Source organism: Nesoenas mayeri (genome assembly GCF_963082525.1).
Source record: "Nesoenas mayeri genome assembly, chromosome: 6".
Taxonomy (NCBI): domain Eukaryota; kingdom Metazoa; phylum Chordata; class Aves; order Columbiformes; family Columbidae; genus Nesoenas; species Nesoenas mayeri.
This window is the reverse complement of record NC_137545.1, coordinates 19122186-19148161: the sequence shown is the minus strand read 5'-3', so window position 1 is coordinate 19148161 and position 25976 is coordinate 19122186. Positions and strand designations below refer to the sequence as shown.

At 43.0% G+C, this 25976-nt stretch overlaps 1 protein-coding gene across 4 annotated transcripts in view; it reads left to right on the top strand.

Annotated features, from left to right (window-relative positions):
• The first annotated feature begins 8043 nt into the window (after positions 1 to 8043).
• UBE2E3 (ubiquitin conjugating enzyme E2 E3) overlaps positions 8044 to 25976 on the top strand; it is a 57721-nt gene continuing 39788 nt past the window's right edge. For 2 of the 4 annotated variants that reach the window (XR_013922270.1, XM_080346646.1), the window contains exons 1-3: positions 8068 to 8191; positions 9387 to 9589; positions 11718 to 11768. Coding sequence is in view for 2 of the 4 variants with exons in the window: in XM_080346646.1 (XP_080202772.1) it covers positions 9396 to 9589; positions 11718 to 11768 (245 nt within the window). In the remaining 2 variants the exon portion in view is untranslated. Of the gene's footprint in view, positions 8192 to 9386; positions 9590 to 11717; positions 11769 to 13513; positions 13602 to 25976 lie in introns of all 4 variants that reach the window. The other 2 variants (XR_013922271.1, XM_080346647.1) reach the window with 2 other exon arrangements.

Here is a 25976-nt window from a genome sequence, read left to right as displayed (position 1 = left end):
ACATAGTTGAAACAGGGACAAAAATAAGACAACCTCAGGAATTATGATCTCCATTTAGCAAATTAATTAAAACAACATAAGGTAACTTAGGAATAAGAATACCCCTGAGAGATTTTTTCATGACTTTCAAGATCATGGATACAGTACAAAGTAAAGTAATCTTTTGATGTTAGATGAGTGGAAGCAACTTCATTGGCATATTTTTTTCTGCTGTTTTGAAGTTAGCACTGTGTTCTTATTTGTTCTGGCATAGTACAGTCTCCTCTATTTTTATTTAACCAAAAAGCACTCTTAAAAACATAGTATGTTAATATTCACATTAAATATTAGCAAGAACATAGTAAAGCGGTAGTAAAAGATAACTGTTAGAAACCCAAGTATGCATAGGCAATGCTGTAGTTAGACTGATCCAAGCAGAGCTGGCATGTATTAAGCTGGCATTTCCTGGCCTTTCTCACCAGTGTTGCACAAAACACAGGAGCACGGCTTCAGCCTAACTCCAGTTGGAAACACTGAAACACTTTAAACTTAGGCTTTAACTGACATTTTTACTGTGCTAATTATCTTTCAAACTTCTACCTGAAGCTCCTGCCCCTCTACACTGTGCCATCCTCATGAATAGCATATACAGTGATATGCAAGTGCAGTCATACAACTCTCCTACCTGAGGAGACAGAGAATGTTAATTTACATATTTATTAAACATTGTAAGTAGAAGCACACACTGCAGTGCCAGTTGCTTTGTGAAGGAGGGCTCCAGTAACAGCTGGGACTACTGCACTGGAAAACACACGACAGTCAGTCTGTTGACATACACACAAATGAAGGTAGGGAAATGACACAGTTAGGTATTTAAGACAAAAGCAACTTGAGAAATAACTGCACTTGACAGTGCAGCTGTGCTCTGCAGGGGCATGGAGAACATCCTCGATCACTCGTTCTCTGCTGGGAGTGCAAGAGAGGCAGCACATGTGGCCATCAGCTGCCTTGCAGCCTGCCCAGCAGCATGAGGGACTCCAGAGGGAACTCAGTTCAGTTCTCACTTGGAAGGAGTGTGTTGCTCCAAAATGTAAAATGGAAATGCTCATTATAAAGAGACTCAAAAGCTGAAATGAGAGGTTATTGTTGAAACCACGGGACAACACTAAAATCAGACTGGTCTCACACCTGCTAATCATAACTTCTTTCCTGTGCAAAGATTTCTGGCTGGTGATACTGAAAAGAGCTACTTGAAGATAGTCACATCTTGACATCACACAGATGGTGGTGATAAAAATGACTGTAATACTACAAGCAGCTCATTTCTAAGTCTGCGCCACTTCACCACTCAAATACCTCAGAGAAGCCTTTCAACATGCTCAATGACAAACATAAACCCTCCAACTACCCTGCAGGATTAAATCCATTCTTGCCCTTGAGTTTTTCCATTGTATCTCCAGTGCCTGACTTCCCCTCTCAGATGGCTTTAGCCACAGCTGGTTGAGAAAGCAACACCCAGGCTCCACTGTGGTGACAGCTCCAGCAAGGGAGGTAACAGAGCAAATACGTGGCAGCTCTTCAGCCAGGGCTGTCCTCCCCTCTCAGCCCTCACCAGCACTGTGGAGACCCACTCCTGACACACATTTGCTTCTGCTGTGACTCCCATGGGAACAACTCCCTTTGACCAGGGCACAAGAGGACTCCTGGGAGTTGCAACACCGACTCCCATTGCAGAGACTGCACAGCAAGCTCAGGAGTCCAGGCTGTAGAAGATCAGCCCTGCCCAGTTATTTGTAGTTGTGATTTACCATGATCAGGCCCTGACCTGTCTTTCTTGTCCCTTTGTGGGAGGTGAGGGCTCTTACTGCAGGAAGGGAGTGGACAAATGCAGACAGTAAGGTTCCTAGTCAAAAGCAAGATGCCACAAAGCAATCCCACAGGAGTCTTTGCTAATCCTAATCTTTATACACTAAAAAAGGTATTGCTTCTTTATTGTAGAACAGGCAATCAGCCAAGCTGGCCTTTTATCCACTGCAGACATGATAATGGGAAATATGTATGGGCCTTACCCTATAATTAGGTGCATTCAGAAGTGTCCCAGGCTTTCCAGGCAGGCAAATGTAAAGCATTGTGACTCATCACTAAAGAGTGTGGTTGCTCACAGATTTGTAATATTTTCTTTAAATGCAGATCAGATCCTTCCTCTTCGATAGGATGTCAGAAACCAGAATTTGAAGAGCCAGTTGGGGGCTGATGTGTCAAATTGCTGATGAGACAGATAAAGCTGTTTGTGCCAATTGTTGTCAGCCCTAAAGGTGATGAAGGAAATATTTTACCCACCTCACCCCAGGGAGATAGTTTAGCCACACTGAAGCAGTAAGGAGCTGTCCAGGATCCTGTTTTGTTTTAGTTGGTTTGTTTGTTCATTTTGTTTTTATTATATTTTTTTTTAAATAACACTCTCAGGATGGACCAATTTAGCCATGTGTTTTCTCTTTTTTTGGCTTGTTTTTTTTCGGGTTTTTTTTTTTTTTTTTAAACATCATTCAGCTGATGAATAATGCCTACCCCATGCCATGTGCATGTTCCTTTCTGACCTCAGCTTGGTCAAGTGAGTTTGACTTTATAATTATCTTGCCTTCTTCTGGCTGGCATGAAAGAGGATATTAGCTCCATTACTACCAGCCTATTAACTTTCTGCTTTCACTCAAACAGCACAGACTGGTTGTTTGGAGCCAAAGGTTTCCAATCTAAGCAATCTGTAGATAGCACTAATATATATGCTAGTATATATACTTATAATTTAATCTGAGATGGTTTAGGGGTAGAAGATCTCTAATTGTAGCAGGGAAATGGGATGTTTACTAGGTCTTTGACATTATTCACTACAACAGCTGCTGCTTCATAGCAGAATATCACATGTCGAGAATGACAGTGTTATTTTACCATGCCCCACATTCAGAAAAGGGTTGGATTCTCCCACTGAAAGTTTCTGAAAATGCTGGTCTGCCACGGTTGTATCTGTAGAGCCAAGTTCTTCCTAACTTATTATTTGAATGCTATGCTGTCAAATATATACCACAAAATTGTCCTATGGAGTTTATGAAGTTGCTTATAGACCCACCATTCTCACACTTTGCAACAGGTAAAAGTCTGCTGGTATTTGCATTTTAGTTTTCTGTAGTCAAACAGCCATGATACTGTACTAAAAACTAAGCCTGTGTTAAAGGCAAGCTGAAACTACCCATATATATACATCAAAGATACTTTTAAAATTAAAATTTAAAGGAAAAAAATCTCTTCATGCTGGTGTTTGCAGATGAACACTCATCAAAATAATGCTTATTTAAAGAGGGAAATGCCCTTACAAAGTACAAATCACTATTGCCAGTAGACAGACCAATCCTACCTGAATTTTATCTGTTTAATTTTTCTCATTTTCCTAACAGCTTTCCAAGCAAAATGAAAATTATAGAGGCTAAAAGCGGGCTAATACAAGATGTTTTCAACAACAGCAACAACAAAAAGTATGGACTCTTTTAAACCGCTGACACTCATTTGACATGCACAGACACTGGATTCACATGAATGATTACAGAAACTCCAAAGGGGTCATTATGGTTTTTTCTTGCATCAATAATCTACACACAAGGAAAGAATTTACACAATAGAATACAAGGACTCCATGGGAACACTGAAATAGAAACACTTCCACTTGACACTGTGCTTCAAAAACATGGATTTACCTGTTATATTTTTAAGTGCTTAACACTAATCTGCCCATTAAAAACTAGTACCCAACTGACCATTTAGTCTTTTAGTATGTGTGAAAATCAACTGTCAAATGCAATGTATACCATACAGTAGAACTTACTATCTACTTCATAGGATTACGATGAAGATTAGTCACTATCTGCAGTGGCTTATCGTATGTTAAGTATTTTTCTATGGATTTAGATACAGCATTGTTCAACACTACAAAGAACCCCAGCTAACTAGCTCGCTCCTGTGTTAAAATGCAGTTGGTAAAATTCTCCTCCTGGCTTTATTGAAGCACATGAGGATTCAGAGAAAGTAGATTTCCTGAAAACTCCTTGAAGCATCGTGAGTTCCAGGCCTCATGACAGTCTGCATTAAAGCAGTCTCAAGACTATTGCTGAGTTACAATAGCCTCCAAAAAGTCATTCTCCAAAGAGGAACAACTGCAGCGCAGCAGTGCCCTGGGCCTGCCTCCCACTGTTCCCCCTACCCCTCCCCATCCTTCCTCCACCCTATTCCCGCGCCAGGAGCTGTAAGGTGGCAAAGCAAACCCAACAGATGGGCTAAACACCAGCTGACAAAGGGACCAGGAGGTGGTTTCCTACTGGCTGGTGCCTACCCACTACCACCCTTACTTTACTGATCAGTTTGAGGACAAAAAAATACCTCTGCTTTTCTTGTAAGTTCTTGAGGACACAAATCAATTGAAACATGGTAGGAACATTGTTCTTTAAGGGCTTATTTTTGATTCATAAACACAAATGAAACTACAGTATCACAATGTAAAAATAATTCTATTTATGGTAGTGATTTTAAGGTTAAGGCACAACAAGATGAGCTGCAATTACTGCCTCTGTAGCAGGCTTCCTGCACGTGCTTCTGTAAGTCACCACCTCTCCTCCTGGCCCAAGGTTTTTGCCTAATCTACTTTCCTAGCTTTCTCTGTTAACATTGTTAATTATCTTGGGAAAAGACAGGCTGGATATTTGTACAGGATCTATCTTATGGGGAGCACTAGTTGCTACTATGTCACTAAATACTAATAAAAACAGAATCTACATTTTACCCCATCTACTTAAAAAAAAAATGTTGTTCCTTTCCCAGCTCTGCACTTTGTGCCCACTCAGCTGTGGCACTGTATTAATAGTAGAGCTCTAACAGGTGCTTGAACAACACAGCCTGGTATGGGAACATACATAGAACAGAAAGATGCATTGCTAGGTGGAGATGTATTTACTGTCAGGAAACAATGATTTTGTGATAAAGAAGATGGAGTATATGACTGTAAACATTAAGTAGTATTTTCAATTGAGCTGTTCTTAATAATGAAAAATGTGTACTGGCCTTATTTTACCATCTGTACACCCTTAAAATGGTAGGGGCAAGGAGATCAAGCAATCATTTTTCCATGCCTCGTAGTTTTCTTGTGAGAAGTGGAAAATGCCTTTCACCCTAGCTCTGGTGCCAGGCATTGAGTTGTTTGCTATCACAGAATTTCATGTCAGATGGAAGAGACCGAACTGTGAATTTCTAAACCTACAAAAATATTATCAGATGTCTGTGCAGCCCAAAGCAGCTGTTAAACCTCCGTATGCTGACAGCAGCTTCATACCTGGGCTCTGACAATAGGGATGAAGACATACCCAAAAAGACACTGGGCTTCTGAAAAAAAACATCAACTGCCTTTGGGAGCAGAGCTCGTGAAAACAAAACAAAACAAAAACCCCAAAACAACAAAACACGAACAACAAAGGCAACTGATTGGGGAAAAAAATGCAGGCCTCACTCATCCCTGAGTGCCCAGGACTGTTCAGACAAGTCTGAAGGCTTCGCACTTCACCACACCAGTTGCACTTTTCACAGTTCAAGTACCCAGTGAACTGGTGGAGAAAAAGCATTCATGATGGGTACATCAGTTAAAATTACACTGATGTCAAGTCGCGAGGAATATGAAAAGCCAGAGAGATTGTGACAATAGCTTTGTAACAATGGCTATTAAAATCAGCATCTCTCCCTCACTTCAAACTGCACTGTACATCTCAGCACAGTACTTTTTCTATAGTTGACTACATAACAAACATCCAACGAACATACAACATCATAACAAGAAAGTGTCATCCTTTGAGGCCTCATGTCAAATCAATGAATATTCATTCAAATAAACATCTGTTGTACCCACATATTGCTGTAATAAATCTGTTTTAATCAGGTACAAAAGGCTGGGAAAAAATAAAATCTAGACTGGCTTTTCAATTAGCCTCTGTTAAAAGGGCTTGATTTCCACTTTGTATCCTGAAAGCCACAGGAGCCACACACCGTGCAGTAGCTGATGTGGTGTGCAACCCTTGGCCAATCCACTTACTTTCATTCTGTAGATGCTCACTCTTCTAGCAATATTGTTGGGTTTTGGCTGCCTGTGTTCATTTTCACCTCAAACAAAATAAAAATTTAAACACTTAATCCTGACTTTCAGAGCTCCAGCAAGCCTCATCTGGAGCATCACCAACAGAATGGGGGGAAAAAAAGGAAAAACAAAAAGACTCTCAGTGCTGACTGATAGATTTTTGATATTGCCATGTTTCCCTTTTACTAATTATGCCCAGATTGCTCATCATGCCAGATACTGTTTATGCTAGGAATTTTCTACAGCATACCTCGGGGGCAAATTGCCTGTAGTGGTGATCTGGGAATTGTCTATAGCCCACTTTAACAAACAAACCTCCAGTATTCCTCCAGATCTCATCACATCACTCAACTCTCTTGCCAAATCTTCAGCATACTTTTCAACCAGCTAACTTCAGCTGCCCAGAGAAGGGTATTCCCTGACAGAACGATTGTTTATTTCCTCTAGAGCACAAGATACACTTTCTGACCCCTTGATCCTGTGCAAGCTAAGAAAACACGGTGGTTTTAAGTCATTAGGCTGTTGATAATGAAAGCCCTTGAGGTAAAAGTCATCAAGGTGAAAGCCCTTGTGCTGGACAGCAACTGCCAGCTTGAGATTTCATGTAAATTGCACAAACATTTACAGTAATTGTACATTTCTTCCCTGCTGCAGCCAGTCATCCACAACCTCATCTACTTTTCACAGATAGAATAAATCTTCTTTTACAAGTGGATTTTATTGCCAGTATGATCAGACTCTAAGTTTGGAATATTTACATTATTTCAATTGGCAGATTTCTTTTATCACACGGTGTACTCTAGGCGCACTGCATGTAAAGCTGTTCAAGTACACACCAGAACAGCGCACTCACAATGGGTCAGAACAGAAACTAAATCTCCGCCGTGTACCATTTTCCTGTGACACGTACCGCCAACTGCTATTTATTATGCCCTTTCTTCTTGAAAACATCCAGAATTTGGCACGCTGGTTGCTGAAGGAACAACTCCTAATTCTGTTTTTAAGCTGGAACAGCACCAGGAGGGACGAGGATCCGGGGCGGCTGTCCTGCCGCAGGGGCTCTCCGGGTGTCCATGCGGGGCTGGGCTGCGGGACAGCCAGGGCACCGCTCGGGCTCCCGCAGACACTGCCGCGGGCACCGGAGCTTCTCCAGTGCCCACGCGTGAAAATGTGCCAAGAGGGGAGATTTTCTGGAGGGGAGCAGGTGGAGAAGGTAAAGGCCAGCTGAGAAACCACCGACGGCCCCATTCCCGAGCCGGCAGCCGGCGCCTGTCCCCAGCCTGATACCCGGCGTGAGCGCTGAGGTGCGAGGCCGGGGCGGCTGAGGCGGCCGGAGGCTGCGGAGGCCCCAGGGCCGCCACGGAGACGCAGCCGTCGGTGGTCCCGGCCTGCCCAAGTCCCGGCAGTGCCCCGCAGGCGCCGGCGGGCCGGAGGCAGCAGCCCGCGGGCCCCGGGCCCGGCCGACGGCTGCGGCGGCGACCGCCCGCGGAACGGGCCGGACCGTGCGCCCGTCGAGGGCCGCCCCCCGCGCGCCGCCGCTTTGTCCTTGCCCGGCCCGGAGCACGCGCGCCCTCGGCCGCGGCGGGAGAGCGCCTGCGCGCACCCGGCCCGGAGCGGTGCGCGCTCCGGCGGCCGCCAGGCGGGAGCGAGCGCCCCCTCTCCCCTCCCCCCCAGCTCGCCGGGAGCTCCGCCGGCGGCGCCGCGGCGGCGGGCGGGGGCGGGAGGCCGGAGGCGGCCGGCGCCCCCTCCACCGCCCCCGCCGGCGCGCTCCCGCCGCCCCCCGCCCCGGCCCCCCGGCCCGCCGCGGGAGCCCGCGCCGCAGAGCGGGGCCCGCCAGCGCCACCCGCCGGCCGCGGGGCCGCACCGCGCCTCCCCCCGTCCCCCCCTGCTCCGGCTCTCAATGTTCCACACTGCCCGGCCACAGAGCCGCCGCCGCCGCCGTATAGCCCCCCCGGCCGCCTCCGTCCCCTCCTCGGGCGCCGCGGGCCCGGCCCGGCCCCCCGCCATCCCGCCCCTCCGACCCAGCAGCGGGACAGGACGCCGGCGAAGGTAAGGGAGAGGCGGGCGAGGCGGCTGCCGCGGCGGCTGGGCGAGCGCGGTGGGGGGAGGCGGGGAGGAGGCGGGGGGGCTGGTAGAGGAGCTTTGTTCTTGTTTTCGGCGCTCGCTGCCTGGCGGCGGCCGGGGGCGCGGAGCCGGCCCGAGTTCACGCCTCACTTGGTGCACACGCACGGTGCGGTGCGGGGCCGGGCGAGCCGCCGCCGCCCGCCGCGCCGAGCCCAGTCGAGCCGCGCCGCGCCGGGCTCTCCCCACAAAGCGCGGCCGGGCGGCCGCCTCCAGCCCTGCCGCAGCTCCCCGCCGCGCCTCTCCGCGGCCCCCCCGGCCGCCGGGGCAGCCCCCTCCTTCCCCCCCCACCTCCCCCGATCGGCGGAAAAATGTCGGTCTGCTTGGCGGAGCGGCGCGGGGAGCGGCGGCGAGCAGAGCTGAGCAGAAGGTGCAGTTTGAATTATGCTTCTTCCCCCTCCGGCAGCTCCGTGGTGGCCAAATGCAGCTCTCGCTGCTGGCCATGTAAATAACCGGGGCTGCTGCTGCCCGAGTTGCTTTAAATGCATCTCGGGGTTTTTCCCATTTAGACAAAAACCCCAAAACACCACCACCAAAAATAAAAAAACCAAAAAACAACACCCTCGTTCTCCCCCCGCCCAGCCCAGCCCTTTAAATGCACAGAGCAAGTGTACATTTCCATCTGAAATCAACCCAAGTGTTATTGGCAATATATTTTCTCGGAGAGAGGGGGAGCGGGGGGATCTGGCGTTTGGACCCAATAAAATGCTCTGCTCCAGTGTAAATATTTACAGGGTATTAGTGACTTTTTAAAAAACATTTTCAGTGAGGTCTGTTATTTACCATGTGTCATAAGTTATTAATGCTCATTGCCTAAGTACCCTGCTAAATCTGTCTCATGCCTTAGAACAAAGTCGACAATTGGCATATTGTTTAAAGTATGAAAAAAATGCGAGTGGGTTTAAAAATTGGAAATATCTGTATTTTCAGAAGTGTAAATATTGCTTTGTAGCTGTCAAACTGCAGCCTTTGGGGACAAGACAAAGAAGTATATTTCGGATGATTTCTCGGTGAAACGGAGTTGTCACTAATTCAAGTGTTCTCTGGAGCTTGGGGAATGGCTAGAGAGAGTCCTGCCTGTTTTATTAACTCTGCCTCATTTCTTCTCCTTCCCCCAAAAAAGTTCCCCACGATGTCCAGTGATAGGCAGAGGTCAGACGATGAAAGTCCAAGTACCAGCAGTGGTAGTTCAGATGCTGATCAGAGGGATCCACCTGCACCTGAACCTGAAGAGCAAGAGGAAAGGAAACCCTCTGCCACCCAACAGAAGAAGAACACCAAACTATCAAGCAAAACTACTGCTAAGCTATCTACTAGTGCTAAAAGGTAAAGGCAACAGTAAAGCATTCTCTATTATTTGTGTATGGTATTTTGAGTTGCAGTATTTTCAAGGCAGAAGGGTTCTCCTCATAAAGCTATGTGGAAAGGAGTGAAGGACCAACTTTTGTAGGACAGGAGCCTACCAAGCAGTACCTTCATTAATCCAAGTCTTGTTTGGGTAATAATTATGCAGACTTGTCATACTTCTTTTGAAGAGTTGTTTGAGAACTTGGAAGCTTAGAGGCTGGATGCAAGGGGCACCTAAATGTGTTTTGTATTTGCAAAAATGTGTGAGAGTGTCAGCTTCGGGTATCTTTTTCAGAATTAGGTTTCCATGCCTGATTGGTGTAGGGTGGAGTCCTCCTGGCGTGTTTTATTATGGTCTGTAGACTGATGACAAGCAATGTTCTTTAATTAAAGAAGTCACAAAACCCCAGTGGTTTCTGTGGGCCTTGTGAATAGCTTTTCTTGTCAGTGTATGGGAGAGCCTTACACACCTTGAAGTAATGGGTTCGTCCTGTAGTTCAGGCAAGTTTTCTCCCTTGGCATCTGCTGATTCAAACTGTGGGGTTCTGTAGGTAGCCTCTACCATTAAATATTAAAATCTTCAGAAATGTTCTTTAGTTATATCTGTTGCATTTTTATTTGCATATAAGGTTTCTGGCAGTCAGCTCTCAAGACACGCACTCTGGTAATTTTCTGTAAGTTTCACTGGGTGAAATAAGCGAATTTTAAATCCCGTGATTCCAGTTGTCTTTGGAGATTTAACTTTCCAGTCCTTTCCCTCCAGTTGCTTTTCTTTACAAACATTTACAAATATCCGTTAGCAAAAAATGCTGTAGAGTACCTGTAGTGGCTTCAAGTTTTGCTTATTCAGCGTGAACACCGTAGTTCTAACTTTCAGGAACGCTTGAGTCATTTTGAATTAAACCTAAATTCAGTAAATACTTTTTGAAATGTGTTAAAATCGCTGCGGAGTATGACTGGGTGGCTTTGATGACTTTTGGGCTTGTTAAAGAAACCCTTTGAAATAGGATGGCTAAAGAAAGAAAAGTTCTGGCACTACTGTGTAGGCTTTGTAATTTGTTATTACTTATCTTTTTTTGAAAAGCCTCAGTTGCAGGCTTTCGAGACTGAGCTTTCCCCTCTTACCTTTATTTCACTTAATTATTGCAAGTGTAATTCCATACATCTCAAATAGTTCGGTAGCCTAACTGAATTTATTAGTACTAGTGCAAGTGTGTGCAGAGCGGTTTCTGTTAGTTTGTGTTGTAACACTTGCTACTCACATGAAATTCACAACCTTTCTCATATGGGTCTTCTTCTGAAGAGAAGTCTTATTTGATATTTTTAAGAGGAATTTACCATGCGTCTTTTGAAATCCCGCCTCTTAAGTATGGAATAAACTGTCAAATTGACAAAAAGTTTTCAGTACTCTTCTTCTGGATCTTGGCATGTTGGGAATGGTTATAATAGAGTAAAGCTGAGCACAGATTATTTCAAGTTATTATATCACTTTTTATCCTGTAAATACAGCTACTGTATAAGGTTGGGGGAGGAAAGGCAGCAGAAGGTGTGGAGAGAAGCAAAGTTGATCCAGAAAGATTATTCCAGTAACAGAGACAGCCTGGCAGCTCTGCAAATCCACTTTTTAAACACACCGCAAAGCAGTAGGTAAAATATCGTGCAAATAGTGTGTCTTCTGCCAGCGCGGGCCCCTTCCTCAGCCTCAGTCACAGGTCTGGAGTGCTGGGTTAAAGTCATTGTCAAATCTGCCTGTACAGCCCCCCCCCGCCTCATTTGCATATTAGCTTGAAAAGAAAATCTCTCTGGTCAAAAGTGCTCGGATGTGAAAAAGAGTTACTTTTCTGAAGACTTGTGGGAAATTTCTACCGAACTGAGTTGTAAGTGTTCTGTTTACGTGCAGAGTGGAGCAGGAAAAAAGCTGCAAAGTTTCTGAGCTGTGGGATTTGGGTTATGCCTCTGAGAACAAAGAGGAAGCAGCCATGTTAGCATTACTGAAGGCAAAGCCAATCTTGCATTTAACTGCATGGTGGTAGAGGGCAGTGTAATTCCCTGATTTATTCTATAGACTATCTCAAATGCTTTGTGTCTGTTCTCATTTCACCAACAGAATCCAGAAGGAGCTAGCTGAAATAACCCTTGATCCTCCTCCTAACTGCAGGTATGTAACAGCTTCTTAAATTCTGGATGGTGGCAGGAGATTAATGTGCTCAGGCTAACGAATGGGAAACTTAGTGCTTATGACCGGTGACTGTTAGATAAAAATCATGTACAGCAGATTGAACAAGCATAGGGAACGTTTGATATTGAAGTTTGCTATTTTGTCTGCATGTTGGATTGATGTACATGGGACAGTGGATTTGGTTTTTCAGAGTTGGTCGCTGTCTTTGTGAAGCATTAATTATGTGAACTTCAGAATACACTGAAGCTTTCGACTTCATGTCAGAATGTAGTTTGAACTGGCTTTTTGAGTGCCAGGTATAGAGTTATCACTTAATTGTGAAGCGAAGGTAAAGATCCATATGTGATTTTTATATGCTTTCTCTCAGTGTGTTGCTTGGCAGTCAGATAAACTGAAGTATTGCATGTAAGTTTATGTTGGTCGGAGTTATAGTCTCTTGATAGAGGATATTTTTAAGGAAGTTCCCAGCTTGGGAACATACCTCTGTTAGGTTTTAGAAAATGAAATTGTAAGCGTGGAAGATTGAGTGATTTAGTCTTAACGTGATGGTAACTGGAGCACTTGATCTGTGGCAAAGTTAAATAGTAGCATAGCTGGCTAATTTCTTTAAATCTTTCGCATGTTTTACTTTTGTTTAAAGGATGCATGAAAGTTCTCATTAGCTGTGAGCACCCAGTGTGCATATTTGCAGTAAAGCTACATTTAAATACTGTTACTTTCATTTGATGCATCTCAGTAAGATTTCTGACTGCAAGGTATCTTGTGATTAATAGCTCGTGTGTAACAGCGAGCCTTGTACATGTTTAAAAATGCTGGAAGCGCTTTCTGATTTTATGTTGGAATTGTTTGGCTTTTTGAATTGTTGGAGAGATTTGGTGCAGGTCTTGTGCATTCGGTAAAATGGGTGGTGTTCTCCTGTCTGAGTAGTTGGTGAGGGCAGGAACTGACTGGAGCTGTGTTCTGTTGGATCTGTGGTGAAGGTCTTACCCTGAGGACTCTGCTGGGTGTTGCCTGTGTCAGGCTGATGTATAATATGTGCATGCGAGGTTGGTGGCTCTCCCCCTTCAATAGAGACAAGCTCTATGGTGACAGCAAATGTCTGTTTGGTTTAGGGTTTTTTTCGGGGGGGAGGTGGTTTTTGGTTTGTTTTGTTTTTAAATAACTGTTTTAAATAACTTTTAATAAATTACTGGGATCCAGTTCTGTGTTCTTACTTAGACCCTCGAAGGGGATACAATGGGAGAGAAAGTATTTAAATGAAATAGGACACCAACAGTTTATAGTTGCTAAAAAGATAATTGTAGCAGTTTCGAGTACATCAAGTTACAGTCTGGCTTTTAGGAGGAGAAGCCTTTCCCCCTCACACTCTCCAGTAGCTCATTAGGAAAGCATGTTCCTCCCCTATTAGTACAGGAGTATTGCAGAGTTTTTCTTGTGAGCTGGAACAACCAGGTGCCTGGGAATGCTGTTGAGAAGGATGAACACTGCCCTCCCCCCCACAATGTGTCTGAAATTATTCAAGTTTCTCTCCTAGAGAGCGTAGGGGAAAAGATTCTTTTTTGCCAGTGAGGAAGACAGTGATTTTGTTCCCATAAGAGTTTTTGAAGAGGAATTTAACCCTTTTACTCAACACCAACTGTATGACAAGTGCAGTTTTACCTTTTGCAAAATAAAGATATTTACAAGAGACATTGGCTTCTGTAACAGAAATTCTGGGCTTTCAGGATGAACAGTTTGGACAGTTTCAGTGCCTGAAGGATGACCATTATATTGGAATTCACTTGTTAGAAGCAGCCTTTCTGGTATCAGGAGGTAAATGCAGGTGTGTTGTGTGCAAAGCAGCTGAAGCTTGTAACGTGCTTTCTTACGGGGTGCAGCAGCGCAGATTAGGCAACAGCCTGACACGGCAGGCGTGTGACACCTCTTCATTGCTTGTCATCCAACAAGCAGTGCAATGCTACTTATGCATTTCTGGTAAAAGAAAATTAATTTGTAAAAGAACATTTAAAAGTCTGTATAACTTGAGCATATGCACTTGTGCTTTAAAAATAAAAAAAACCTTGTGTCATAACTCTCCCAAAGAGATTTCTTCATGCAAAGTTGTTGCTCCTCTGGTTCTAGAGAGCACCCTTATCATTTGTAGTCCACATGTTGCAGACTTCACAGGAGTACTGATGCTCTTGGACATTGATAATCCTTCTGGTTACTCAGTTACATAAGTGATAAAGTCAGCAATTTTTAAAATATGATAATGGTCCATATAAAACAGTAAGAGTTATTTTAATGGGATACAGTACAAATACTGAAGAGCACATTCAACTCTCCTGTATCGTGTGAAACACTGATGGCTGCTGCCACTTCTCACTGCCAGTGTAACTGCACATGGAGTTGCTCCCTAGTCCAGTTCCAGCAGAGTGATCCGGGGCTGATTTACCTACTTTAAAATGACACTGTCTGGTTGCACTGTGATGCTCATGCAGGAGAGGTGTAGGTTTCCTCAGCAGTTAAATTTCCCACATTCACATCTACTGCTATAACATCTGTTTTATAAAAATGCCAGAGCCCCAAGGGAGCCACATTCCTGGGTGTTCTGAGCAGGCCTGGGCTGCACATCAACTTCTACTTTAGGCACTGGGATAGCAGAGTGTCAGACATAGTAAAAATGTCTAAATAGCAGGTTTTTGCTTACTTATCCCAACAGTAGAGATTGGTTTCTGATTCTGTTAATTGGGCAACAAACTATTAGAAAAATCACATTGTCATGCATCTCATCATATTTGTGAGCAGCAGAGGGGCCGCATCTTGGGAAGTACCAAATATAAAGCTTAATACCTTAATGATGATAGCTTTATTCTTTAACATACAGTAACACTCTAAATTCCTGTGATTCTGGTGTGATTTCCAAGAAAGATAAAGCATTGAAAAAATAAAATTAGATTTGATCTAAAGCCACTGAAGATAGGAGAAGGGGCAGGAAATTTTGTGCTGATTTCTCCTCATGTTTTCTCCTGTCCAACAGAAGAGCCTGAAATGAGGTATTTACTGTCCCATATGCACTGTAGCACTAGCATACGTAGAGAAACTGAGGACATAGGTATCTGATCCTGTTTTTTCTTGCTTTTGCTGGCTTATCTTGAAGCTGTGCTACTTGGTGCAGTGTTCTGTATTTAATTTCTTTTGTGCTTTTAATAGCATAAAGCAAAGCTAAAAAGGTCTTGGCCCTATTGCTCCTAGGCAGCTCAATTTCAAACCATGGCCAAGCGCTTATACATACTTCAAGGTATGGAAGAGTGCCAAACCCCACAGTTATACATTCTCAGGAAAATGCTGCAAAGATTTTACACATAATGTGTGGTAAATCTGGGCTGCAGAGATGCTCTTAAACAGGTTTGACATATCTGGAATAACTGTTTTCAGTTCATGGCAGAAAACTGTTGAGATCAGAGGTCACCAGTCTGTAGCTGGGGTTATATCTGAGGTTGCTGTTCTGACCTGCCCAACGTGGAGGCTGCAGCTCAGGTAGGGGGGGACTCAACCGGCTCCGACACTCACTGTTCTGCATGGATTTTGGGACAGGCACAAGTGAGCCTCTTCCCAGGAGTATCATGATTTACAGCAGCTTCCTTTAGCTGTTTCTGGCTGCCCTGCTAATGCACAATAGCAGAAATATGTACTCCCTGCCTTCTTTCCTCACTCCTCCTCATTTCCATTCTAAAATTAATCATTTTTCATCTTCATGGGAAAGCTTTTGAAGTTCAATCCAGTATTAAGTAAATTTAGTAACACCCATGCCAGCTTAGTTTATAGTTTACAACCCATTTTACAACAAATCCAGTTTGGTATAAACTTTGTGGGAAATGAAAGTAAACACCAAAACCAGTATATCCACTCAGAGCTTAATTCATGTAGTTTAAAAAGAGGTGAGTTAAGATAGTACATCCTTCCCTTAGGCAGGAGAATTTAAGCAATTTATAGTCTGTTCTGTCAGTTGGCTCTAATATCTTCTCTTTGTCAAATTAAAGATTAGACATCTGAAAGCAAGTGGTTAAAAACAAAAATGATCAAACAAGCAAAAAAAGAAAAGCCAGACAAAACACATGCCTTAGAACACTGATCAGAGAGACAAACTTCCTCCGTCATAGCTGCTGAGAAATGGGAATTCTTGCTAAGGGAGAGCTGCTTGGATTGTCCCAAAGGCTCCCTGCTCTTTCTTATCCTCTTGCTACTGAGTGCCTGACCCAACAGGTCTGTTGAAAAGATTTTCCTTAATAGGGATTACTATCTTGATTACGATTTATTTCAGGCCTTGTATGCTAATATATACTAATGTGATTTCCTGAGCAATGCTACAAAAGGTAGTGGTTGATGATTTTGCTGTTTGTAGCCTCTCCTAGGCTTGCAAGTAGGTTGATAATTTATGAGTAGATAATTTTAAAATTACTTATTATAAAATAGCAGTCCAAAGTATGTTTACTGAGCTCAATGGGAGCAAGACATGTAGGGGTTTTGTTTTAATACAGGATTCTTCTGCTTCCTAAGGACTGTATTTGTCCCTTTCATTACTGCCACATCTTGGGCTAATTCTACGCTGCAGAGTGTTGCCAACCCAACCCCATGGTCTGGAGTGTGACACAAAGAAAAATGCCTGCAAACCCCTGGCAGACGAGTGCTATTACTGATTTAGTTATGGACCCATGAATCCAGATGTTTGTAACTGTCTCACTGTGGTTATTACCCCATCAGTGGGGAAGCATTGCAGTATGTATTTAAAGCAATATTGTGAAGGTATTCTTCAGACCAGCAATTTAAGCTCTTTCAATTGAGCTGTCTGAAACAATGAGGAGCAATGAACAATTGTGCTGGTGGTGCAGGGTCTTCCACCTGCAGAGGTAGTGCTGGATTCGAGCTAACGCAGCCTTATGTTGGCAAGGATGGTGCTGCAGCTAAGCTGGTAAAAGCTCTCCTTCTCTTAGCATACTCTATCTACAGTAAGGCTATAGGCAAATGTTTACTCTGCAAACAGTTGTGCCTGTTGAAGATGTTACTGCACAGCTGTGGTTTGCTCCAGTTCTCCAGTTCTGCCATGGAGGTGACTACTCCAGTCAGTAAATGAAGCAGATTCATGTGATTACTCCACAGCGCTCCCCAGGGAGGAGAGAAAAAAAAGGAGGAAAAAAAAAAAAGTCATCTGAGTTTGCTTAAATGGTTTAAATAGGTGATTCAAACTCACTCTGCTGGATTTTTCCTCCCTCCCTTCAGAGTAGGCATTGTTCTCACAAAGCATTTTGTCAGACACACCAGGATATTAATAAGTCAATCCATCCCTTTGTCTCTCAAATGTAATAAGTTTCCATCTCTCCTTTGTTAAAGCCAGGCATTAGTTCTGTTGCTTTTTTGAAATCAGTAGGAGGAAGAATATTCTGAATGCAGTCAAATGCCAGACCCCTGTACAGTAGCAGAGACGTGTGCCCAGGTCTTCACATGTACTGTTTGTTGTTTTTTTTTTCCAAACTGTTGACTTTTCAGATCAATGGCAGTCCCCCAGTTTTGTGTTTATTCTGTTAGTTTCTTATTAGGCAAACATCTTCATATTGCTAAATATTGAGTCCCACTGAGAAAAAAAAAAAAGATGCCAGTTTTGCTTTTCACCTCTGCAGTGAAAACCCCAACTGTGAACACTAAATAGTTCCCTATAGAAGCAGAAGTTGATTAAGGTGTGTAAGAGACAGTGTGTTAGGAGTATGTGCAAAAATGCCTGTGCTGAAGCTGAATGAGCAAAATTTTAAAAACATCACCCAAACTCACTTGATAATGTATCTTCTGATAGTTACATTATACTTTCTATTGGTTCTCCATATCCAACACTTTCTCCCTGCTGATTGCAATAAATGTGTGCTACAAGAAAAGAAAGCTGAAGTTTGCAGAATTTTTCTGAAAACACAAACCCGCACAATTATTTTGAACACTTCCTTCCCTATACAGAAGTTTGCAGTTACAAAAATGCAATGAAGAGGGTTCACAACTCTTTTAAGAACATTTGAAGTAGCTCTCAAGTGAATATTGAAATACTACTTTTTAGCATTGTCCAGCTCTGAACATAGTCCTGCAGTTCCTTCTGAAGCAATTCCCTCATTGTTAGTTGCTGAAGGCAAATCAGTGGCTCACAGTGTTTTAAAGATACCTGTATCTAGTGATAGTCTTGATTTATCCAGAATTATTTCTACTAAGCGTTTTATTCCGTTCTCTTTCTTCCCTCCCTCTTTCTTGCCAGAAGAGCGTAGTCTAGGTCGGGGTAGTAAAGAGTGGTATAATTTAGCACAGCAATCAGAAGTCTGGTATTTTTGTATTTCTGTCCATTTGTAGTAACAGCCTGATTCTACCATCTTTATGTGTGCACTGTGGGTTTTGCCTTATTTTTCAGTAGTCAGTGAAACTGCTTAAGGAGCAGGGATGAAACAAATTTAGAAAGGCACTTCAGTAGAACATTTAAGTGTTAAGAGCTAGAGTGCGCTGTTATTTAACATGCTTTTATTAAAAAAAAATGCAACAGTGGAATATTGTGTAACTCCTGAATGTTTTGAATTGTGAGAATATTTAAATTACTTTATTTTCAGTTGAGAGTAGGTGACAGATCCACTAACTCGAAACGCCTCAAGTTTGGGTTTTGTTGTTGTTTGGTTTTGGTTTCGGTTGTTTTTTTTTTTTTATTGTGCTAGTACCAAGCTCTTGCAAGCTATAAACCAAGGGGTTTTTACCAACCCCCACAGAGTGAATTTCTCATGCAAGTAATCTCAGTGGCATAATTAAGGCAGGATTATGCAACACAAATCAACGTATCTGCTCACGGGAGTAAGTTTTCATGCCTCCAGATTTGCATGTTAGGCACTTGTGTAAGCAGTGTGCACAGTGCTGTCGTACATGCCCTTAAATGTCTGCGCATTAGTCAAAAGGTCATATAAATCTTTCAGCAGTTTTCATTACCATTACTGTCAAAATGAAAAAAAAAAAAGTCATGGCTGTCTATCTACTCTAAAGTTGTGGAAATACTTCAAATACTTTTTTGTCAGCTATTGGCATTAGAGAACCGACCCTTATGATGTCTAAATTTTATCAGGAAACAATAGAAGAGCCTGAAATGGACCAGTTTTTTAAACAATTCTCTAAGCACTGTCATGCACAAATTTCTACAAACTGTGAAGTAATGTGTCCTTAGACCGATATTTACAAATATCCATTTGTATAACTGTAGAGAGGCCCTTCAGGCCCTGTGATAAAACTGATTAAAATACACTATGTGTATATACATATACATGTTTCTTTTAACACTCAAACTGTGCATTGCTCACCACTGCCAGCCTGTCATATTTAGTTTGTACTAAAGAGTATGTATGGCAAGGTCCTGGCACACCGAATACTTCCCCAACAGACTGATTTGTCTGTTTGTGTCACTTACTCTTTTTTGATTTGATCTTTACTTTTACAGACTTGGGACACCTAATTTTAATTCAAATGAACAAAGTGCAAAGAGAATCAGCTAAACTACATTAAACCCTGTATTTAAAATGAGTTGACTGCTTCATATAAAACTGGTGTGTGGAGATTGCCTGGAGCGGGTGTACCTAGGATTTGCATAGATATGGGATATTTTGAAACAGGTAATAAAGACATCATGAAAAATACTTTGAGCATGTTTTCTGAGTTCAGGGCTAAACAGGCAGAGCAAGGATCTTCAGCTGCCATCTAGGACAAGAGCACACATCCCATTAAGCTGGCCAGGAACTATGCTGTAACTTAAAATTGATGCCTTGCTTTCAGTCAGTAACTGCTAGTGATAAACGAGACTGCTTGCATTAATTTGGATTAATTTTCCCTGTGCAGAGAGTGCACTATACTGTTATCTTGTTCAGAACTGTGGCTGAAGCAGTTGTTAATTTTATAGCACTTACTGTAAAACAGACTGGCCAGATCTTTTAGGAACTCAATACAGATTTAGTTGACTGTGTTGAAACTACTGTTATAAGCATCACTTTCAGAAACAAATATGAGGCGAGATTGCCTTGATGAAATACCCCGGTGAGCTGCAGTTACCAGTGGGTCACTTTCAGGCTGGAAGAATCTGTAGCGAGGGTCTGTAGAGGACCATCCTGCAGTCGTCAGTAAATGATGGGTTTATTATTGACATGGATACTGGACTAGGGTGTATAAATATTGCATTTGGAGGTAACAGTGGGAAGGAAGGAGCTGTAGGCACACTGGAGGACAGGACTAGAATGCAAAGTGATGTGGGCAAATATAAGAAGTGAACTGAAAAATAACATGTAATTTAATAATGAGAACTTCAAGGGACAGCACTTTAGTAGGCATAGTCAGCTGCACAAATCCATGTGGACAAAAAAAGACTGGATGAGGAGCAGTTCTTCAGAAAAGGTGTAGCCACTCTGAGGATCATGTGCTTTCCAGGAATCACCAGTATGAGGCCACAGCAAGAGAAATAAATAGAACAGCAGTCGCAATAGGGGGATGTATTTAAAAGTAAAAAAGAAAAAAAAAGCATGTAAGACACATGGTATATGAAGCTGTCCCATTCAGTTCAGCACTAATAAAGGCCAGCTGGAGGAGCTTATCCAGTGTTAAGCACAACACTGCGAAGTGGCACGGGCTTGCAAGAAAGAAAGAGAGAAAGAGCGAGCGAGCAGTTGTTGCTAGTCCTGTCTGGTGGCTGTGAAGAGCAACTTAAATTGCCATAACGAAGAACTGCTTTAGGCATGAGGAGTACCTAGCTATAAAGACTGTATGTGTAAGGCGATAGTGGATCTGCATCACCAGAGGTTTTTAAAAACGACATTTGGAGAAATGATGGGCAGGAGCAGTTTAGATACAGTTGGTTCTGTCTTTAAGCAGGAAGTAGACTAAGGGACTTTCTGAGGACCAGTCTGTCCAAGCTATCTGTGATACTGGATTTAAATGACAATTTTAAAGGAAAGCTCATCAGGAAATGATTTTTCCACTAATTTAAAAACTGTATTTTAATTAGCATTTTGTAGTATAATCATCCTGAAAAATATACAGGTTCTATGATTTCAAGTAACAACAGTAACAGCAATTATTAAAAAAGTCACTGAAAGCACACAGGTGTTGTCCTGTTGTCAAGTTAAAAAAGCAAACGTGTAGTGATTTTTCCTGCTGATTTATTATTTTTCTGCCTTTTTTTTTTTTTTTCTCCCTGGCATTTTGACTTTGTTTTCATTCTGGGTCCAATTCTACTTTTCCTTGTACAAAGTTGTCACATTCTGCAAAATAGAAATAAGCCAGGCACATGTCATCAGTTCTCCAGAGGTGTATCATCTTTGTGAGAAACTAATAGCACTGGTTGTGCAGTAGATACTTGGTTTTGATACTTCGTGTGCTCTGTGCCTGGGTTCTCTGCTTTTGTTCCACAGGCATGTGAGTGCCTCTAACACTGTGATAAGCAAGAGCAAGGGACCGTTTTTCTCCTGCTTCACAGGGGCAGTTTGCAGTAGATATGCAAGCCCTAATGCATTTGTGCACAACACGCCAAATGGATCTGAGCACATCAGACACCAGTTGTGTAGCATCCTGCCTCTGACTGTGGATCCTATCTCTAAGCACCCCTTGGAGTCAGGGCTCTGAAGATTGTAGCGAAAATGTAAGCAGCCTGGCAGGTTTCCAGCGGATGAGTTAATGCTGCTATAAACTTCAGTAGTTCCTCTCTGAGGCATGCAGAAGGGTGCAGGCACTGGGAAGGTGGCCAACAAAGGCAAAGAGCAGACAGCAAAACTAAAGGCCAACCTCAAGGATTCACAATGCAATTGTCTTAGAGGTGGGCTCCTCCCTGGCCAGAAACCCTTCCTGTAGCTTCAGTGCAAATCAGTAAGCAAATTAAAGTGCGTATTCAGTGGGAAGCCAGCCTGACTTGTAGATGCTCAGCGTAGCTTGAGCCAAGACAGCTACACCCGGCGCTCAAGCCATCCCATGGCTGGATTAGCAGGACAGAGTGCTGCAGAAAGACGAGGGCTCTCAGTCATGCCAGGACAGTTAACTGAGCTTGAACCTATAGGGGTTTAGGTTTGAACTCAGGTTATCACTTCACTCTGAAGCCTAGGCATGGAAGTCATCAAAATATTGAAGACAGAGTAAACTGGTAGAGCATCAGCAGGTCAGATTCCATGGGACAAATGGAGAATGAACAGCAAACAGAAACACTGGTGGTTTCCCTTCTGTAACAGAAGGTTAGCATCAGAAAGGTGTTTTCGTTTGCAATTTAAGTAAAGCATTTAGACTGTAAGTGCTTTGAGTAGAGTGAGTTTGGGGGAAAAAAAAAAACAAAACGTGTTACAGTAGTTCAGTAGCTATGCAATAGGAGATACATTCAGCTGATGGTGATTCTTGCTGTGAAGCTGCAGCTATTGCAGCAGATAATAGCCAGCCAGATTCCTTCCCACACTCAGGCATCTTTTCTAACAAACAAAGGATTTGTCTACTCTGCAGTCACCAGCTGGGGTATGCCCATACTGTAACTTGCTTTTGTCCTTCTCCCATCAGAGACCTTGTCCAGGCTGGAGGATCCACGGGACAAGTGAAATGGTGCAGGGGTGGTTAGTTAACACTGAGCTCTGTGTTACCATTGTACATCCGTGCTCATCCTACCTTGTTCATAGATACCTGGGACATGTCTGTATCTGCTTCATTAACATCCATGGCAGAAGCTGTAGTGGGACATTACAGATTCAGCGACACCTTCTGCTACAGCTACTTTAAGGGCCCTGTGAACCAAACCCATTATGCCAAAGCTCAGTTCTGTGTTTTGAGTTTTGGACTTCGACATCTTGAGGGGAAAAAATAAATGAGATTTGGTTTAATTTCTAGCCTATAAAGCAAAAGCAAAGAGAGGTCTTAAGAGGCTAAAATCAACTTGTAATGAATGCTGTAACAAACACTATATTCCCGTGGAAGCAAATTTAAGTGATCTAAGTTACACAGCACAACCTACTGCATATTAAGCATAGTCTGAGTCATTAAGCAAACTTGTTATGCAAAAGGTAGAAATACTATGCAACCTTAAATTCTACAAGTGTGATTAAATTGTAATCAAATCTGAGAGGGTCATCTTCATGTGATAAACTATTTGAAGCACAGTCTATGGCTGCAAAAGTGTTTGCTTGTCTGGAGAAGATATTTTGTGTGATACCTATACAAATGTTATATGGCCAGGTAGTGCCTGGCTCTCTGCAACAGCTCTATTTGCTCTTCCTCTGCAGAGTGCTGGGATTGCTGGAGTAGTGTGAAGAGTTGCAATTGCAACCTGGATACCTTGTGTTCTGATTTTGATTTGCCTCTTTTTAGGTATCTGAAAGCCAGAAGTACAGCTGGTGTACTTACTTATACCAGAGCAAACACACCATAACTTAGTTTTTTTGGAAAAGAAACAACTTACTGAAGTGAAAGGGACATTACTAAAACAGAGCAGTATGACAGCAGTGATTTGTTTGATAATATATAGCACCAAACCTTAAATAGATCAATATGTGGAGAAATCAATTGCTTTCTAGATTCTCTGAGAACAAATATGGTCACAACATTTTTCTTTCTAGTGTTTTGGTTGGCTATTTATTTTTCGTGGTAAAACTGCAGACTAGGATTATGTTAAGCCTGTTTGGGTTTTTTGTTTTAGGAATAGAAGAAACAAGATAATTTCTTATCAGTGAGAAGGCAAGCTAACAGTGGTGGTTGTCGATACTAAAACAACTATTGCACACTGAGCACTGTGTGGTTCTCCTAGATATAAAGGGCATTGTGGGCAAAGTTCCCTGTACTGTGGGGAGTGTGCCTTCCTAGAAATTAGTGAAGGTGGGGTCAGGGGTGGAGGAAATAAGGAAATAAAGAGAGATGTGAGCTGTGCTGATCAGATGTTTTGTTATCACTTTTCTTTCTGTACAGAAAACAAGCTCTGTAAGAACCTGCCTTCAGTTAGACTTCGAATAATTCTGATCTGGGCAGGAAGAACTGGGAACTGTTACTTCCTGTGAATTGCACTTGTTTACATGTGATTTTTCTATGCTTTACATAGAATGTCTAAATAAAGCTATAAATAATTATTTACTGAAGGTCTAATAAACTTAATTTGGCCTGGCATTGTGTGATGGTGATCCTAACTGCTCTCTGTAAGGTTTTAATGGAGGTGAAAAGGAGGAGCTGGCTCTGCAAGTTGATGCCAAGATACGCAAGTTGATGCACCTGTGAGACGTTTTGAGCTTTTACTGTGGATCCATGAGTTTATAGAACTGAAGCTGTAGTTGATAAATATGTAAAGCTGTAGTAGATTCTTTAAAAAAGTATTAGAACGTTGCGGGGCGGAGGGTGGAACTCTTTTTTAACAGTTAAAAGGGTTCCTACTTTAGGCACTTTCCATTGGGCACTTGTCAGCTGGAGAGATGGAAGAGGTTTCTTCTGCTTTAGCTAATCTTCACCTTTAGTCTTCTGTCCCTTCAGACACAGCCAGGGAGAAATCACATTACTGTTGGCTTGTTAATATGGTTACCAGGTGGTTTCAGATTGTCCTTAAAGTTTCTTTCCAGCCCCTTCCTGAGGGGAATTGGTGGTTGCAACAAACTCTCTCTTGTTTGAGCTGTGGAGGTTTTCTGGCTCAGTGCTTGGTTTTGGGCACTGGATGCGGAGAGGCCCCACGGAGCACATTGGTGCCAACTCCGCACCACCAGGTCCTGGGCTCTGTGGGCTGAAGTGTCTCTGCGCTCCAGTATAATTCAAATGCTGGAAAAGGTGATACGAAATTTGTTGTTGTTGTTGTTGCTGTTAAATCTGCATGGTGGTACTTTCTCCTTTGCATGGAGTGAGGTTAATTTTGTACCTTGTACGCTTGAATCTGGGTTGGTGCTTGATGAGAAAAGTTGAAGCACGTAAAGGATTGAGTTAGGCTGGGGGTTGTGGAATGGGTCAAATGTGTTTACTGGCTGCTTTTATTGGGTGATCGCTAGTGAAACAGTTACATGCTGACATTTTAGTTCTCACACTGAGATTTTATTAGCAAATTTCATGTTCTCTGGGTCTTTGTCGCATTTATGTATGGGAGGGAGTTGGGCAGTCTGAGGCAGACAAAGCTTTGCTAACCTAGAAATCGTAAGTCAAAATTAATCTGTCCTTGCAAATACCTAGGCTGTGAGTAACATTGGAAAAATAAATCTTTGAACTTGGGACCCAGCTTTCCAGAGTTCTTGGCTGCTGGGTTCACATGGCTGTGGCACATCGCATCATTGAGCACCCTGGTACAGCGCTGCCGACTGAAATAGCCTGAGTCCCAGCAGGGCGGTGGGGCTGTGTGCCTGCGTGTCGTTCCCCGCTAAGCGGTACCTGCACCTCTGCAGGCTGCTTCAGTACAGGATTGTGCCATTCAGTGAATGAATGCAACTCCTCATCCTGCTGGATGCTATTTAGGCCATTTGCGTCGCCTCTGAATTGCTCTGTGTTGTTAGCTGAGGAGCAGGCCGTGCTTGGTATTTGTGCTGCAAATGGCTACTGTCTCCTTTTTCCTCTAGCAGGACTGAGAGAGGTTTTGGTAACCCTCTGCTTTGTTTTCTGATAAATGCACTACAAAATAGACCTTAAAATTTCACCAGCAACAGTGGCGTTACATACAGATTTGGCGTGCTTAATTTTTCTTCAGTCCTGTACTCAGATTCTGACCTTTGAAGAGTAAATGTAAATAAAATCTCTCATCTGGATTGTCAGACTCAACTGTGCTTGCACTCTCTTTTTGTTTTTAAACATGGGAGTAAGGAGACAGCAGTGACAGTGAACCTACCTCTTCCTACACCTGAGATAAGCTGGGTACCTCTCCACTAGAATCCTCCATTCAGGCTGGGCAGCTTTCCAGTAAGGATGACACACGCCCACCCATGTGATAGCAGCTAGTTTCAGAGGTGTGGAGACAAGTGCTCTTTGAAAAATACTGCTGCACCAATAGAAACATCACTTTGCTTTTCTGCTTCTTGAGAGCACGTGAGAAAGAACATGTAGTTATGAGAGACCATATTGCCCCGAGTCTTAGTCCAAATCCATTTATGCCCAAGAGCGTTCCAGGTTTCTTTCTTACTTACGCTGACTTCTGAAGCCTGAAGGAAAAAAAAAAAGGCAACACTAAATTGTGCGGTG